The sequence below is a fragment of the Mus musculus genome, chromosome 15 (assembly GCF_000001635.26).
Source record: "Mus musculus strain C57BL/6J chromosome 15, GRCm38.p6 C57BL/6J".
NCBI classification, from domain to species: domain Eukaryota; kingdom Metazoa; phylum Chordata; class Mammalia; order Rodentia; family Muridae; genus Mus; species Mus musculus.
In genome coordinates, this window is record NC_000081.6 from 66,423,833 (window position 1) to 66,441,418 (window position 17,586).

Consider the following 17,586-nt stretch of genomic DNA (forward strand, 5'->3'; position numbering starts at 1 on the left):
AAAAGGCTTACAGACAGAGCAAAGATCAAGGTCATTATATGGAACTGAGGCAAATTTGAGGGACTAGCATTGAGAAACTGTGAAACCCTAGAAGGAGAAAACAGGAGGGAAGCAGAGGACGAGGCATAAGCAGAACGATAGAATATTTTCCAGAAGCTCATAAACTGGGGAAAGATGCTGAATATCAGAGCCACATCTGGTTGCCCAGGAAACTGGACCTTATAGTGATAAAGGGACATGCACAACTAGCAAGTAAGTATAAATATTGAGTTGTTTTGTGAGCATTACCTTGGAAAAGTATCTCAAAGTGGCTTTGAGCCACAGACAAGAACAATGTCCTGAGATTAACTCTTTGTCCATGCAATTGGCATCTAAGTACACATGGGTTGTTGCATCTATTGACAATGGTGCCATTAATGTTAAATAATAATGTTAATAAATAACCAGCCTGGAGTTTAAGCATACTCCAGTCTTACCCAGAGTAAATCCTAAGAATCAGAATCTCGGGGTATTAAACAGCAGGTACGTTTTTCTTCATTTTTATAGTTTCTGGTTTCTTATGAGACATTTTTGTTTGGTTGGTTTGGTTTGGTTTTTTCGAGACAGGGTTTCTCTGTATAGCCCTGGCTGTCCTGGAACTCACTTTGTAGACCCTGCTGGCCTAGAACTTAGAAATCTGCCTGCCTCTGCCTCCTGAGTGCTGGGACTAAAGGCATGTGCCACCACACCCGGCTTCTTATGAGACATTTTAAGGTTGACTTTTTCATCCTACTTTAATTAGCATCAGTGTCTAAAGGAGGCATTGTCAATGTCCTAACCATACCCTTTGAACGTTCACTGTCCTCTAGCAGGTTCTTACTACTGTTATCTGCAATTCTAGGGCTGGGGTCTCTTTCCTAAAATAGCTTAGGACTGCATGAACTATGATATCAGCATGTCTGAAATCTTGGGTGCTGGTAGATTTAAACAGTCAGTTTATAGACATACTAGTCCCATTACTTCTCACGTAGAACTATCCTGATACATGTTTCTGGTACAACATCCTATAGCTTTCTACAAGGGTTACTGGACTAATGTGGAACTGTCTACAGGTTCTTTCCCTTCTCTAATTCCTGACCAGCATCCATCTTTACTCTTCAAATAAACTGCTATATCCATGTATCTAATATTCAGCTCCTAAGAGAGCCAAATTTTAAAATGTGTTTAAAAGTCTATGGCCTACAATTTAATAACTACAGTGACTAAGAAACTCTGGGTGTCATCTCAAAGAAGAAAAACAAACAACTGGCATGACCAAATTCAAAACTCTCATTGGACTTCTAGTGTATCTGTGAGTGTCTGGGTTACCTCTGTGTGATGGATGCTCATTTGAAGTAGATTAATATTCTTCAACTTCCCAGGAATCTATGTCCTGATAAACCCATTGAAAAATAACAGTGTACCCAGTTGAAAATGCCCTTAGTTCATGACCTTCTGAACATCATAGTTTTGGAGTATAGTTTAGAGAGTCTCAGTTGTTTGTCATTATGACTATGTAATTAGTTGTGACCTATTATCATTGCATTATAAGAGAATATATTATATGTAATATATATATATAATTAAGGAATGATTTCAATTGAATATCCATTTCTCATCACTTTGAAGTAGAAAAATATAAGTTGAGTCATCATAAAAGACAATTTGTATATTAGGGGGAGGGAGATCTGTCCATATATAATTCTTCTAGAGTAAATCTACATTTGCAGGTAGATTTATATCAGATTCCCTTTCTGCATATTCTGCAGGTGATGGAGATCTGGTGACATTTAAAGTCATGAGATCATACATACACTGAATATAGAGAACAGAATTTGTCCCAAAGCTAAATCGAACATTTACACTCTCTGGCCTTGGTAGGAGAAAGAAGCATATGATTTATACTGTTCAAATACACCCAGGGACCAGAATCATCTAGTGACAGAGGGAGATATCCCATGAGAGTGACATAATGAAAATAAAGGAGAGGGATGTTTGATGAAAAAGCAAAAACAAACAATCAAAACTGCACAAATGTCAGATGAGCAGAGGGTGAGAGATGGTCACGGGAGGTAATAGTGGAGATTAACTGGAAACCTCAGAGGTTTCAGGGAAGGGGAGTTGGGGAAATGATGTCTTACCAGAGTTGGTCTGAGAGAATGTGAGAAAATACATGAAGAAATCAAGTGACAGCAATGATGGCGTGGATGTGGGCAAAGAAGAACCTTTGTTCACTGCTGCAATGATTATGGAATTCAGTATGGTGGTTTTCCAAAAGCTAAAAATAAAGCCATCATGTGGCCATTCTATATCACTTCTGGGCATATACCCAAAGGACTCTATACCCTACTACAAAAATACTTGCTTATCCACATTCATTGCTGTTCTATGAATAACAGCTAAGAAATGTAATCAGCCTAGATGTCCATCAATGGAAGAATGAATAATGATAATGTGCTGTGTATACACAATGGAATTCTATTCAGCTATAAGTAAAGGTGAAATTTGAAGGCCAAGTGAGGGAACTATTTTTAAAAAATCCACCGAGTAAGGTTATCTAGACCCAGAAAGACAAATGCCACATGTTCTTTGTCTAATGTGGATTGTCACTTCGACTCTTTAGATCTGTATGCTGAACCTGGAGCTCCCCAAGAAGCCAGGGAAACAGAAAGGGGTTATTGGGTGGTGAATGCCTTAAGACAGTAGAGTTAGGTAGATGGAACAAGGGGACTGGAGGTAGACGGGATTAAGCAGGTATGTAGGTTTGAGGCAATATGGGGAGAAGAAGAATAAAGGTTATATACAGATGGTTCTGTGCCGCCTGTTCCAGGAAACGGCAACCATGCCTTTGTTTCAAAGGTTGTTATTGGCCATCTTGTTAGGACTATCTTGCTACGGCCACGCTGCAACCAGGTCTTTGTTTCAGGAGGTTGTTATAATCAACTTGTTATGCTTACATTCTGCTTCTGTAACCCCTCCTTTACCTCCCAAACCCTGACTCCTGAGCTATGAAAAGTCCATTTCTAATGCTGATCTTTTGTACCTGGCCTTAAGGTGAGACAGCCTGTGAACATGAGTATAAAATATTTCTTTAAAAAAAATAAAGATTATATATAAAAAATACAGGGAAACCTTTTATTTGTAGGCTGATTAAAATATAAATTAAAACAAAAAATAAACTAGAAAAGTTATATTGTATGATTGGATTGCACTAACCCTAGAAGCCATGGGTTATTAAACAGTCCCCTCCACATCATCAGATATGTTGTTTGTTTGGGTTGCTTTTTATTGGTCATAGGTTCTCTAGAGATCTTTAAAAATATAACCTCTTGTCATTCCTCTTGGTTAATCATTAGGATGAGGTAAGGCTGTACTGCTGAAAACACCATACATCTTGGTCAAAAAACACAAAAGCCAAGCCCTGAACTAAAAGCTTCCTCCTTTCTCATTAGCTTTCATAATGCTGATACTGGGAGAGAAAAGGCATCAGGGGTCTTAACAAGTGGTTCTATGAACTATAGTTCTTACCCAGGCAAGATGTGCCTACTACTACAATAGTGGTTCAACCAACAAGGCAGCAAACAACAGCTCTCTTATTAGAATCGAAGAACACTTGCTGAATGGAATTCATGTCAGGTATGTAATCCTTATAAAAACCTATGCTTGTGAAGACCATAGACCCTAGAGCGGAACCAAATAACATCATTTAGCTAAATGGATATTGAATCAAACTATAATGGCTATTCTTGGCCTAATCAGAAAATTCTCTCTTTACAGTGAATGGTCTGAATACTGAGCTCTTGGCTGCTCAGTGTGCTGAGAATAAGGTAAAACTGAATGCTCGGCCCTATACATTTATGTCATCCAGTTTAGGCTCAGTACTATCACAGAAGATGAGGCAAAAGAACTCAAGAGACAGAAGAAAGGGAGAAGGGCAGTAGGGTGCTATTTTCTAGGCGTGACACAGACATTCAATCATGAACTTATAGTAGCTGAACTTTCATGCAATGGTAAATCAGAATACTGTACCTACCAATAGCTAATGATGGATAGGGGAAGGGCTTTTGAAGCAACATCTCTCCCCGCTGTACTATTTGGCTACTAATGGATACAGGGGCTATTAACTTCAGATTTATTTATACTGATAAGTCTATCAGGCTCCACAGGATACTTCCATACCTGTGGTCACAAGACAAGAAGGTCCTAGTTAATTACATCTATTGGGTCACAAAACAAAACAAAAGGGAAATAAAAGTTGTAAATGGAGGATTGTTGACAAGGTTGGGTAGGTAAGAAAGAGTATACTATGAGAGTAATCAGAATGCATTGTATATATGCATGAAATTATAAAATAATCTTCTAATTTCTATTGCTGTGATAAAATGCTAGGACAAAAAGCAACATAAATGAGGTATATTTGGCTTGCAATTTCAATTTATTTTCGATAATTTCAAGGAAGTCAAGCAGGAATACAAGAAGCTAGTAACCTCACATTCCAGTCAAGAGCACAGACAGAATCTATCTTTGCTTGGTTGATTACTCTGGACTAGTTTTCTCCTTTCTTACATTGTTTAGTACCCCCGCCTAGGGAATGATGCTGCTTACAGTATGCTAGATTATCCTTTCTCAATTAATCAAGAGAGCCCTGGATAGATATGCTCATAGGCCAACCTGATTTACATAATTCCTCAATAAGGCTCTCTTTCCAGATGATTTTCAGTTGTGTCAAGTTGACATTTAGAATTAACCAGCAAAGAAAACACATTTAATTAATGAAAATATAATATAGAAAGAAAGATGTTCATTTTAAGAGTCTTATAATAAACTAGATCTGGGCAGTAAATGAAGGGGAAGGTGTTTTTCATTGTCTTTCTTTTTGTTTTTAGGAAGGAGGTGTTACCAGGATGTTTTTAGTATAGGATCCAGATAAACAAACTTCAATGAAACAGTACAGAGAAATAGAATTGCCAGAGAGAGAGAAAAGTTTCTCTTTGACACTTGAGTTGAAATAGGATCTAGTGCCCCTTGGAGGAAAGGAGTTGAAAAGACTACAGGGTTGTACAACCAGAAAGAGGGAGTAGAAGGACTGAAGTGGGTAGAGATAACCTTTCCATGTTTCCATTTTTTCAGGGATGGAAGCTTCTGGAATGAGTTCAAACTGAGAAATATAAAAGCAGCCCTTTGGATGTAATAGACAAGCCTGGGGAGGTGACAAGGGGCACCCCAGGCCCACATAATAACCAGAGTGAGTCTATACGGGCTACAAAACTTGCATAGTTGAGTGGAGAAACATGTGCCTTACTAATATGGAAGAAGGTTGTCTGGGTTTTACACAATTATGGTCTGTTCTATTGGCTTTAATATGTGAACTTCATCTCCTGTGTCTGGTGTAAGCAGAGTCAAACAACATGTTCTCCAACCAAAATGGAAAGGCAATCTGCTGTTCAGTTCCAGGGCAACTTCCTTAATCTCAGTTAATTATTCTGAAGGAAATCCCAAAGGAAATCATGAAGCATGGAGTGTTCCTGTAACTTGTCAATTGAGAATCGAGATGGGAGTTTAGCTAATGAATCAGTTCAACCTTATTCACACGAGCAAGCCCCCTCAGTGCATGCAAAAATTCAGTTAAATCTTGGTAAGCTAGACCATGGTGAGATCACATACCCAATGTCCCTAGGAAAATTAGTAAAGAGACTATCATATTCATATTACTGGGTTTAGTGACACATCCAAAGACCAGGCTGAAGGACAAGCATGGGCTTTAGGTAATGTGCAGAATTGCCTCATTGAAAATAGCAATTAAAATTATATATCTGTAAACAAACTTACAAATGTACAATGACTGTATAGAGAAAATAAGTACAAGATAAAACTGTCTGAGGGACATCATGTTACAACAGGGGAGTATGTTATTGTATTTCAGGTTTTAATAATGTAAACAAACCTATTTACCCCCCCCCCCATAAAATCTACAAACTCAGCTAAATCTAAAATATTGCCATGGCTTAGATGTGGTTGTCCCAATCAAAGCTTATTGTCCAGTGCAATGACATGGGAAGTGGTAAAGCCTTTAAGAGGTGAGGCTTTTTGGAAGGTGACTGGAGAAGGCCCTGTGAAGGGATCATGCAAGTCTTATGAAGTGGATTTGTCCCCAAGGGCAGTCTGTTATAAATGGGCAAGCTATAAACCTTTTCCCATTATTACTGATTCTCTTTTACCTAGTAGCCTGCTCATCTCGCTCTGTGTCCAATCCCACGGACCCTCCCCTCCACTCCACTCCACGTACGATGTTGGGATCTACCCAGGAGATCCTTGTCAGATTTTTGCATTATATTGTTTCTTCTTCTAGAATTAGAGTTATGAGTCAAACTTACCCATCACTAGGCATTCTGTTATAGCTCCAGGGAAGGAGTTAAGATAGTGTGGGGGTTTGAATAGGGTATGGTTCCCATAGATTCAAGTATTTGAACGTTTGGCCACAGAGAGTGGCACTGTTAGGAGGTGTGTTCTTCTTGGAGTAGGTGTGGCCTTGTTAGAGGAAGTGTGTCACTGTGAGGATGCACTTTTGAAGTCTTTTATGCTCAAGTTATATCTAGTATAGCATAGAGTCTCCTTCTGCTGCCTTCAGATCAAGATCTAGAACTTTTTGCTCCATCAGCGTCCTGTCTGCCTGCAAGCTGCCATGCTTCCACCCTGATGAGTAATGGACTAAACCTCTGAAAATGTAAGCCATCTCCAACTAAATGTTTGCTATAATCATTGTGTCTTTTCATAACAGTAAAACCCTAGCTAAAACAGATGATTACAAAACAATATGAACTAATATTTCAAGACAATATTAATAGTAACAAACAATATTAATTAAAATTATGCCTCAATACAAATAGGCATTGTATCCTAAACACTGTTCAACCGCTTTGTTTTTTAATCAATGTATACCATATGTCATGCTTACAACTTTTTGAGGCCTGAACTATTATGATCATTTTATAAATGATACATTAGCAGCATAGATGAGTTGATTTTCTAGAGGTAACACAGATGCTAAGTAAAAGTAAGAAGATTTTACTCAAGTTCTCTAGCTCCAGAGCCTGTGCCTTTAACTATTGCATTCCATTGTATCTACATGGATGGCAACAGTAATTACAGTGGGCTTGCTTTGGAGGCAGAATCTGATAGGCTTATTCTAAACATAATACGAATAGTACAAATGGACAATTGTGAAACAGCTGGAGATTATTGATAATTAGGGGAGATGAATGTTTTAAATATTCAAATTCAGTTACTTCATTCATATATATATATATATATATATATATATATTTTTTTTTTTTTTTCCTGTCTAGGCTTTATTGGACAGATGACAACATCAGTCTTGACTGGATATATCCAACATAATAAAGACATGGTCCCTGATGACTGAGATTCTGTTTCCATCACTCACAAAGGAAAGGCTGATGAACAAAGTTCTGGAAGCCAGGAAAAAAATCTCACCAAGCAGTGAACAAGCCAGAGAAGCCTGGGAAATGAGTTTCCCACTCTATTGTCCACTGCCTGATGCTGCTTTTGTGAACAGTCAGAGGGTCTCATCACCTACAACCCCATGAACCACTTTTAACCAAATGGTATTACACAGGAGGTATGATACAACACAGCATGCTGGAGATATGGTGATCATAATGTAAGATATAAAGATGAAGAACAGAATCAGAAGTCTGGTAGCATGCACAGGGTTGTAACCTGAACATCTGCAACCCAGAGTAGCTTACATAAGTAGCACAGGCTGTGTAGCTGGTGTTGGACGTTTCCAGATGGCTCTGACAGCCAAAACAGGATGACAATGCTGAGCTGGGGGCTGGGGACTGGGGGCTGCGAACTCCCATTGATGTTAGCAACAGAAAATTTAACGTTGACTTATGTGATGGGGCCAGACCTGAACTGGTGCAATTTACCTACTGGTCAACACTCTGTACAGATCTGAGATTCTCTGAAAAGAGAAAAATATCATTTTGACATCATGAAAGTAATGTGTCTAATTTGTAGCTCCCCACGCATGGTGGCACAGTTCCACATTGCAGCATCTCAGGAGACTGAGGCAGAAGGATTGCAAGTTCAAAGCTTTTCTAAGACACATAGTGAGTTCAAAGACAGACAAGGAAACTTAGTGGGACTCTGCCTCAGTGTAAAAAAGTAGAAAAGGGAGTCAGGGTGTGTGGTTCAATGGGTGAGCCACTGCCTATCATGTATATACCAAGACCTACATTCAAGTTCTACAAATTGAAGAAAAAAAAAAAGAATATCATGGTGTTGTCTACTCAATAAAAATGTTGTGTTCTGGAAAAAAAACAGACGCAAATTTCATCACCAAATTCCCACAAATCCACATGTTATGGTGTTCATCCAGGCCCAATCAAGCAGGGTCAGTCTTTCACAGTTTTCTTTACAATGCACCACAGACAGACCTACTGAATATCAACTCATGATAGACTCACGATTTCACTCAGACTATCTAAGTAATATAAGATATTAAAGACTTTGTTAGGTATTCCTGGGAATCCTGGTTTGCTTAACATGCTGACAATACTCTTCTACAAATAAATTGAAATGCTGCCTCTGACTGAATTTATTTTTATTTTTTTTAGTTTTTAGATAAGACGATGTAGTTTTATTAACTATGCAACCTCTTTGAGTCAGAATTTTCTGTTACTTGAGACCCAGAGAATCCTAATTGTATGTTTTCCTTTTATTAATGAAATATACTGTACATATCGAAGGCGTATACGACCTTCAGCACACAGTAGACAGTGAGAAGGTCAGCGCAGTAAAACAAGCATATCCATCATCTCAGAGTTACCCTTCAAGGCAAGAGCAACTACAGCCTGCTCATACAGTGTAGATCTCACATGCAAAGTTCCTAACACTAGTTCCTGTGTTGTAAATTGACTCTCTAGACTTTATCACCCTACACTTATTCTACTCTGTTCTCAGACCTCCCTATTCCTCCTCATTCCCTCTGTATATTTGATTTTCAGAAACATAGAAGTAAGTTTGTATTTGTTCTTTCTGTGCCTGGCTTGTCTCACTTAGCATAATGTCCTCCAGGCTTGTCTACCCCTTGCCAAATGTGCATACATATACCTGTGTATGAATATACAACAGATATGATATAGATCTATAGAATTTATTCAATTTGCTCTTGGATATATACTGAGATTCTTACAATATGTTTTAATACTCCAAGGGTTTTCCTTAGTAATTATAATGCAGGCAAGACTCATGCAACTACTAAGTAAGCCAGCAAATTCAGACACAGGATATATCTCTCTGGATTCAAGATCACTACTTTAAATGTTTCAGTGAGAGGGAACATTATGAAGATGTTAGCTTTAAGTAGCACTGACTTTAATCATGATATAAATGAAGTGAGTTCTATTTATCAGCATTGGATGATTTTTAGAAAAAAATAATTGTTGTTAAGTTTATACGCTTAAGAATAAAAAAAAGCACTAATTTTAGGCATGAGTTCTTTATTCTCAGAAGTCTGATGTCAGGCCTTCTCTTACCAGTGACAGAAGGTGGCTGGTCTATATGTGGATGCCTTTCCCATGATTTTTAAAAGACAATCCTTCAAAGAAAACACTAAGTTTACTACTGAAGACAAACCAGAACCAGCTCTACATGGTCTGCCTGCATCATCTCACCTCTATTCTTTTCTAAAGAAGCCATTTGCTGCGATTTTTATCATGAAACATTTAGGCATCTTTGAAAACAAGAAAAAAATCCTAGTCCTCAGGAGGCAAGGGTAAAAAGATCCAGAATTTAAGTCTCATTGGGTCATACAAGTAAGACTTACTCCCAAAACAACAATGATAACAAAAACTACCATCACAAAAGCCAATGTAAACAAGAGGAAGTGTGTATTTAAGACACTCATAAGCAGTGACAACAGAGACTTTTTGGTTCCATTGCCTGCCAACCCGAACAAGGGACCAAGCCATGTCTCTAGCTTTCCCTTTAAGAATAGCAGTTATGATTTCACCTTCGCCTTGTCAGTTACACTGGAAGTTTCCAAATAAACGGGTGGAGGTTGAGGGGAGTTGATGCTCATGGTATCACACAAATGTCTGTAATGAGTGTGGAGGTAATTATGTGTTCTTTCAGATTTCCCTGTAGATACGTTCTAGTTAATATAGACCACATGATCCTCACAGTACTGTTTGTTATTTTCTTCCCTGACAACACATTTTACTTTTTATTTTTTCCCTCAGAATAAAAATACATAATTGGTTACCTTTGGTCAATCTGTTGGGAAATTGACTATGAAAAATGAAGTTCTATTTAATCATTATGAAAGCCTTATTGGTTAATCAAATTTATATACTTCCTTGCAGACACCCCCTCCTCATTATCCTTTCTTTCCCTGGCAAAGGAAATCTGTTGCTGGTTTATCTATTACTCTTCTGGAAGCCTAAGGGTCACTGAAGAAGGTAACTCTACCCTAGCTCAAAGGATGAGGTGTAATGAGAAAGATCAATAAAATGGCATCCTACCTTTGGCCACATTGGTTTCATCTTTCAAATTGAAGCTAATCGAAACTAAATGGGCTATCTTCATTTAATTGAACCACTTATTCTGAAGGGGTTTTGTTCCAAGGTGATAATAGATTCTCTCCCCGTGTCTTTGATTTCTGCTCATTTCTATTTCATGCGAGGTGGGGTGGGGTAGGCAAGAAGTGTGCTGGTTAGTTCCTGTACTCATCTGATAAGAGAAGTTTGTCTGAAAGTAATCTGACATTCGAGAATGACCCTGGCTCAGCCTCTCTACTTTCCTATGTTCCTCTAAAAGACAAAATCGTTTCTTCATGGTTAAAGTCAGTTTTGGAGTGAAATTCTAAAAAGGACAGCAGAAAACATTTTAGCTCACTCAGATTATAATAAAGAATTTGAACACTTCACAGGCACAAGTAAAAATTTAAAGTCAGACTCCTTTAAATGGTTTTCAGAGTTCTCATCCATGTTAAACCTATCACAGTATCAAGCTCAACTTTGAGATCAAAGGAAAACCATACAAAAATCTGAAAGTAAACAGAGATAATCCTTCCAGTCTTTAGAAGTTGTAAATGCTAGGACTTTAATCTACCAGAGAAGCACAGACTGTATATTTATCTTCAATTTCCACTCAACATTCAAGGATTCATTTATAAACCATCTATATCCTCAAAGCCCACCCTTGGCTCTTCATCCCTAGCTTGTTACTTGGTTCCCATTTTGAGCAACATTTCCAAAAACATTTGTCTGCAGTGTCTGCCATGTTTTTGATTCGGAGAGTTTTCTCTGTCCTGCTGAGATGACTGTCACCAAGGTGGCCTCCATTTTGACAGTTAAATGAACATGTATGTGTTCTTCTCAGACTCAGCTTCCTTCTTGAAAAGGTTTATTTTGTAGACTTCCCTGATACTTTGATTTGTCGATCTTCCCAATTCTTTAATTACTTATCATGCTGCATGCTGGCTCTTTCCTCAACCTCAAACTGTGTTCCCTCACAGCACAGATTTCTCACTACATTATTTTTTTGAGCCAGTTTTTCCATCTTTTGATTCTTAATCCATACAGAAGGTAGAATTTCTGCCTTAAATCATGTCAGGGGACTGAAAAGATGGCTTAGCAGTAAGGAGAGTATACTGCTCTTGCAAAGGACTGGATTTCAGTTTCCAGAATCCATATATGGAGGCTCACAGTTAGATGTAATTCCAGCTCAAGGACATCTGATTCCCTCTTCTGACCTTTTTGGCTTTGCACACACGCACACACACACACACACACACACACACACACCATTTAAAGAAATAAAATAAACATCCTTTTAAAAACAGTTTTTAATGCCTGCTGAAGAGCTACCAATGGCTTGGATTTTGGACTAACACCCATATTCCTTGTTATAGCTCAGAAAGCTGTGTGGAAGGCCCTTCTGCTAGCATTTCTGACATCTTCTTTCTACTGTATTTATTATGCTTCAATTATTCTATATTTTAATGCAGTAGCCTGATTCTATTATAATGTCATTTTACTTATTGTTCTTTCTACTTATTGTCATCCCTTCTATATACATGGATCAGATACACCATTCAAGTCTCAGTTTAAATGGTGTCTTGGTTGCATGTTCTACGAAGAGACATGACCAAGGCAACTAGTGAAAGAAGGCATTTGATTGGGAGCTTGCTTAGAGTTTCAGAGGCTTAGACCATTATCATCATGACAGGAAGCATGGAGTCACACTGACAGGCATGGCACTGAAGAAGTAGCTGAGACCTCCAGACAGAACAAGAGAGACCCACAGGACCACACCCCCTAGTCCTTTTAATCCTTTCCAATAATTACACTCCCTGGTGGCCAAGCATTCAAATAAATAAGCCTATGGGTGCCATTTTTATCCAAACCACCACAAATGTCATGTTTATATACGCGCCTTTCTTAATCCTTCCATCTAAAAGGACTACTCATACATATTCAGTCAAGCCTCTTAATCTTAATCTCTCACATATCTTGAACACAGGGCTGAGCTCAATCTAAAATAATCTTGTTTGTTTACTTAACTCTCTGGGGTCTCTTAGTTCATTCAGTACCTGGAGCAGCATCTGGCTGGATGCGAGTATGTACCCATCATGTTGAAGAAGTAATCAAGGTGGAATTGTTATTTAATTTGGATTTATCAAGGGGCTGCCTCTGATTTTTCCAATGTACCCACAATGAGGAATTACATCAGAATGATACTTCAGTCTTAGGTCACTGATGTATTGTCTCCTATATGCCTTCTGGTCTTCTCCTCTCTGACATTTGTCCTCTGCTGCAGTCACACAGACTTGCTTTCTGGTTCCATACTGTTTTTACCTTTCTTGACTTCTTGATATTTAGTTGTTCTGTTTCCACGAATCACATTCAATTGACCATTCATAAGTGGTTATACATCTCTTCTCTACCATACTATTCAGTAACTCCACTATTTCTACCACATTTCCATGAATTCTTCTCAGACTGTAGTAAAGTTATATGCTTATAATTATCTCTCCCCATTAAAATCAGTAAAGATATAAAGTTTCATATTCATCTTTAAGCCAGGAGTTGATACTAGGCAGGTTTTAATAAACATACTGAACTGAATCAATGTGATCCAATACCCTATGAAAATACAAAGAGTGTATCAACTGCTTTCCCCTCAATGAATAAAGTTTAAGAAAAACTAATGTGTATATTGTATTATAAAAATTATATTACTAAGATCATGGAGTACTATCTGTATTGTGAGTTCTGTTCACATTTATGATTTTTAAAAATCGTAAGAACTAGAAGCCTGGAAGTGTTGGTAACTTTCCAAAAGTTACAAAACGATTAAGCTGAATGCTTAGAAATGCAGTATCTTTAGAGCATCAAGGCCAGCTAGACTTCCAGGCAGCAGACAGGATGATCAGGACCAGTCTCACTTAGAAGAACCATGTGATCTATCTCTCCAAGTGCTACCCCGACTCTGGCCTGCAGAGCTGGTCAACTTTGAAAGTCACCTTGAGCTCTAGTCACACCCCAATGTTTCTTCTCAGGGGCCTTTTTCCTTGTACATGAGCAGATGTGAGAGTATTTCTGCTTCTCTCAAGTAATGTCACCCTGATCAGAAGTCATTGTTAGCCACAAGTCACACTCTTTCAGAATCCAACACACTCAAACATGAAGTTTGTCCAACTGCCATTTTCTACCTTGGGCATGCAGATCAGCAAATGTCCTGTTGTCTGGGACCTTTTAGCAGAGCTGCGGTCAGGCTGGACCTCTGTAGAAAGGGCAAGTTGAAATGGCTGGAAATGAGAAGAAAGGGTAGAAAAAACAGGGGCATATTATAAAAGCCCCCCTCAAGGGCTATTTTCATTACAAATTCATCACACACGTGTTAAATTAAGAAAACTGTTTAAATACATTAAAATCTATTCTAAAATCTATTCTTCATATACATGAACCATGATAGCTGATTTTATGTGCAATCTAAAGAGTATTCACCAGCCACAATCAGTGAAATGTTCATGAGTCCACCTAGGGTGGAAAGATCACTTATAGACAAAGCATCAGTACACTTCCATTTTAATGTCTCTCTGGGCTAGCCCAAATGCATACTCAGAATCAGGGGGAAAAAATCCTCGTTCAAAGTGATAAAATTATAGTTTCCATGAATGAACTGAGTGATCATTTAGAATGGTCATTCAATTGAACTTTGCAGCCATGTTATGAACTTGTTAGAAAAATTACAACACAGCAGGTTCAGGTTTAAGGCACTCGTGTTCCTGAGATTGTGGAGGTCACAGCCATGTCTACTGCATACCATCCTTGTGGTGTGGAAGGACATGCCCATCAAACAGTGCACTATCTGGGTTTCGAGTTTTTCAATTAGAATTTTTAAAAACTGGGACCACATGGCTAACATCAAGACTTATCTTTAAAAATGGCAATATTCGACAGTTATGCCTACCTTTCCTTTGACCATTACTCGAACGTAAGTTGGCTGCACATCAACCTCAATCAAAGAGGTATCCATGTACCTTCAAAATCAAGCATACCACATCTTGTAATTGTCACAAAAAACCCCAAAACATTCAGCTCAAAAAAGTAAAAACACGAAGACAAGCTTACAAGACCACCTAAGATGAAGAAACTTTTAAATGTCCACACTAAACTGTCCCTAAAATACTAGCCTTAAATTATTCCTAGTCCAGAGGAAATTCAGTATTTCAGCAATTTCATTTTTAGACATACGAGTACACTTGGCATTGATTGCCCCTAGCCCAAAAATATATTAGGTCTGAAATGCCAGAGGTTTGCAAAAGGAAAAATGGCTTGTCATGTTCTTCCATGAATATTTTATTTTAAGCCCCCAGGATTTCAGCGGCAGGGAATGCTGAATCCACCACACTCTGGGCCAACAACCACTGGCTCTGCTCTTTGGATGCTTCTGCTGCCCTGCAGCTGTTGCACAGCTGCATTGGACCAGTACTGCTGGAAGGGCAGCTTCTTTCCCCAGAACGGACAAGCTACTGAACAGGGATGGCAGCCAACCAAGGCCCTTCAGATTTCACACCACACATCAAAATAAGTGTTGCCGAGTAGCTATATTTTAAAAACTGATTTTGAGCAATGATTCAAAATCTACAAATTTTAAGACAGGGAGGGTCATCTAAGGGGGTGCTGGTGGACTTTAGGGGGGCTGGTAGGCTTTAGGGTTAGACAGGATTCTGAGAAATTCACTCCACAGATTCCTGCTTCAAGCCATTAGACCACATATCTGAACTCCTCTCAGCCTGTTTCTTCCTCTGTACAATGAAGAACATCCTGCCCTCCAAAATGCTCTGAAGGCACATGAGTTGTGTCCCTTAGACTGTTCATGTTAATTTAGTATTATGTCATCCACATTTAAGTCATAAAATTAACAAGAAGACAGTCCTCCACCACTCTCAGGCTTCTCCTATATTTATCTGCTTCTGCTTTCAAGGTCTTCCTCTGTCTGCTTTTTTTTTTTCCCTACCACTACTTTATAGGGCAAACTACTTCTCATCTCCTTGTTTCCATTGCTTAGGTCAACAAGTTACACTGGCCACCCCACTGTCAATCACCAGCCCCACATACTGGCATTCTGGATCCCTGCGCTCTCTTTCTAGCTTACTGTCCTGCACATAGCTTTTCTCCCTCTGTAGTAACTCATGAGGACTCTGACTGTTTAGTGCCTGTGTCCCCTGCCAGGGTATAGATAAACGAAAGCCATGGGCATCTGAAATATGTGGGTGACAATTTCTTCACGCCTTTTGCAGAGGAGGCATTCTGTAAGTGCTTTTGAATAAAGACAGAGTAATCCATGACGCATGAGTTGAATTTCACCTATAGTCACATGTGTCAACAGATAGTAAGGGATTTTAGTGCAATTCAAACGTCAGAAATAATCTCAATAATATGAGATAGACTAAAAAGGGTAGAACCATGAATACTCCCCTACCCCACCCCACCCCCACCAAAAAAAAAAAAAAACCCAAAAACCAAAAACCAAAAAACAAAAATAAAACAGAAATGGAGGCTGGAGGACTGTAAGAATAGATGAGATGAAACCAGTGAGGGAAAGATGGAGTTTCCTTCAAAGGCAGGGCGGGGCAGGCATCGAGGAGGCAGAGAATGGAGTAGAGTAGGTGGTAGGCAAGAACATAGTGAGGAAAGAGGAGAGCATTTAAGTGTAACTACCACTCAGCACAGCCAAAGTGGAAGGAGCACAAACACCTATAACTTAAAAAATAAACAATGTGTAGAATACCCATACCATGGAATATTATGTAACCATAAAAAGGAAGGGAATTCTAACACATGGAAAAGTAGATAAGCCATGAAGTCAATATGGTAAGTGAAAACTGTCAGACAGAGGCCATGCTTTGTGTGACTCCATCTATATAAAATTTCTACTGTGTGCTCATTTAAGGGTACAGATCTTACATGAGTGATGACCAGGAGGAGGAAGAAATGAAGAAGGCTTGGTGGATAGAGGGTTGAGGTGACACTGTCAGATGGCTAGACCGCATTGTGAATTTACCAAGTGCTACTGAATTGTATACTCCCAAATGTCGTGGCACAGTACATTTTATGTTATGTGTATTTTTGCCACAGTTATAAAAGCAAAGCTGGAAGAAGACCTGGACAATTCTGTTCTGGCTTCATCAGTTACTGTTTACATTGAGAGAAGTCACTCTGAAAGCATGCCTTCTCTTAGATCATTATAGAAAAAAAAACTGTCTCGCTCACCTTCCATGGCTACTGTAAAATGGAATGTAACCAAGAGCATGTAAGAAGTCATTAACAACACACTGGCTTTTACTGGAGCATGCCTAAATATGTCCATGGACTTCATTATTGCTATTCCTTCACTCATTCATTCACTGCATCTGTGGTCCTCCTCATAGGCTACTATTTGAGGTCCTGGAGAAGTACGGCCCAATGAATGTTGACATCAGAATTTTAAGACACAAGGAAATGTCGACTTTATCAGAAAGCAAGTGAAGGACAAGGAGTGGTGGAAGTTCTGGGGAAAGGCAGGCTCTGTCTTTCTCAGAGAGTAGGCAGGTCCACTCTCATAAGATGGCATCTCATCAGAGGCTGAAGGACAGAGATATTAACCATGACAATGGCATAGGCATAGGGAAGTGGATACAAATGGAATGAGGCACACAATGATCAGAGCCAGTCATCGGGCCAGTGGGTCAAATCTAACACTATCAAGCAATGAGATGGAGTGACCTGGACACCTTCAGATTCGTGTTATAGGAAGGGTAGGTGATAATACAGGCAGGGTGTTGAGGCTCAAAACCCAGCACCTTTAGAGAGAGTAATAATGCTCTGGCATCACTAGGAGGGGCAAACATGTCACTTTGCTACTGTGGTCATGCCTGTCTGCTGGAATAAAGTACAGCTGAAAACCACCAGTCATAATGTGGGGATCTTGGAGCAGAGGACATCTTGTGATCATGGGCTCTAAGATGGAATAAGGCAGAGAAGGCTCACC

At 39.0% G+C, this 17,586-nt stretch overlaps 1 protein-coding gene across 2 annotated transcripts in view; it reads right to left on the reverse strand.

The window, feature by feature from the left end:
* The window catches only part of Lrrc6 (leucine rich repeat containing 6 (testis)), a 121,064-nt gene that overhangs the window by 43,975 nt on the left and 59,503 nt on the right, over window positions 1–17,586 (reverse strand). For both annotated transcript variants that reach the window (XM_030248662.1, NM_019457.2), the window contains exons 9-10: window positions 14,524–14,593; window positions 13,763–13,858 (exon numbers count right to left, since the gene is read on the reverse strand). In XM_030248662.1, coding sequence (XP_030104522.1) covers window positions 13,763–13,858; window positions 14,524–14,593 — 166 coding nt within the window. The remainder of the gene's footprint in view (window positions 1–13,762; window positions 13,859–14,523; window positions 14,594–17,586) is intronic.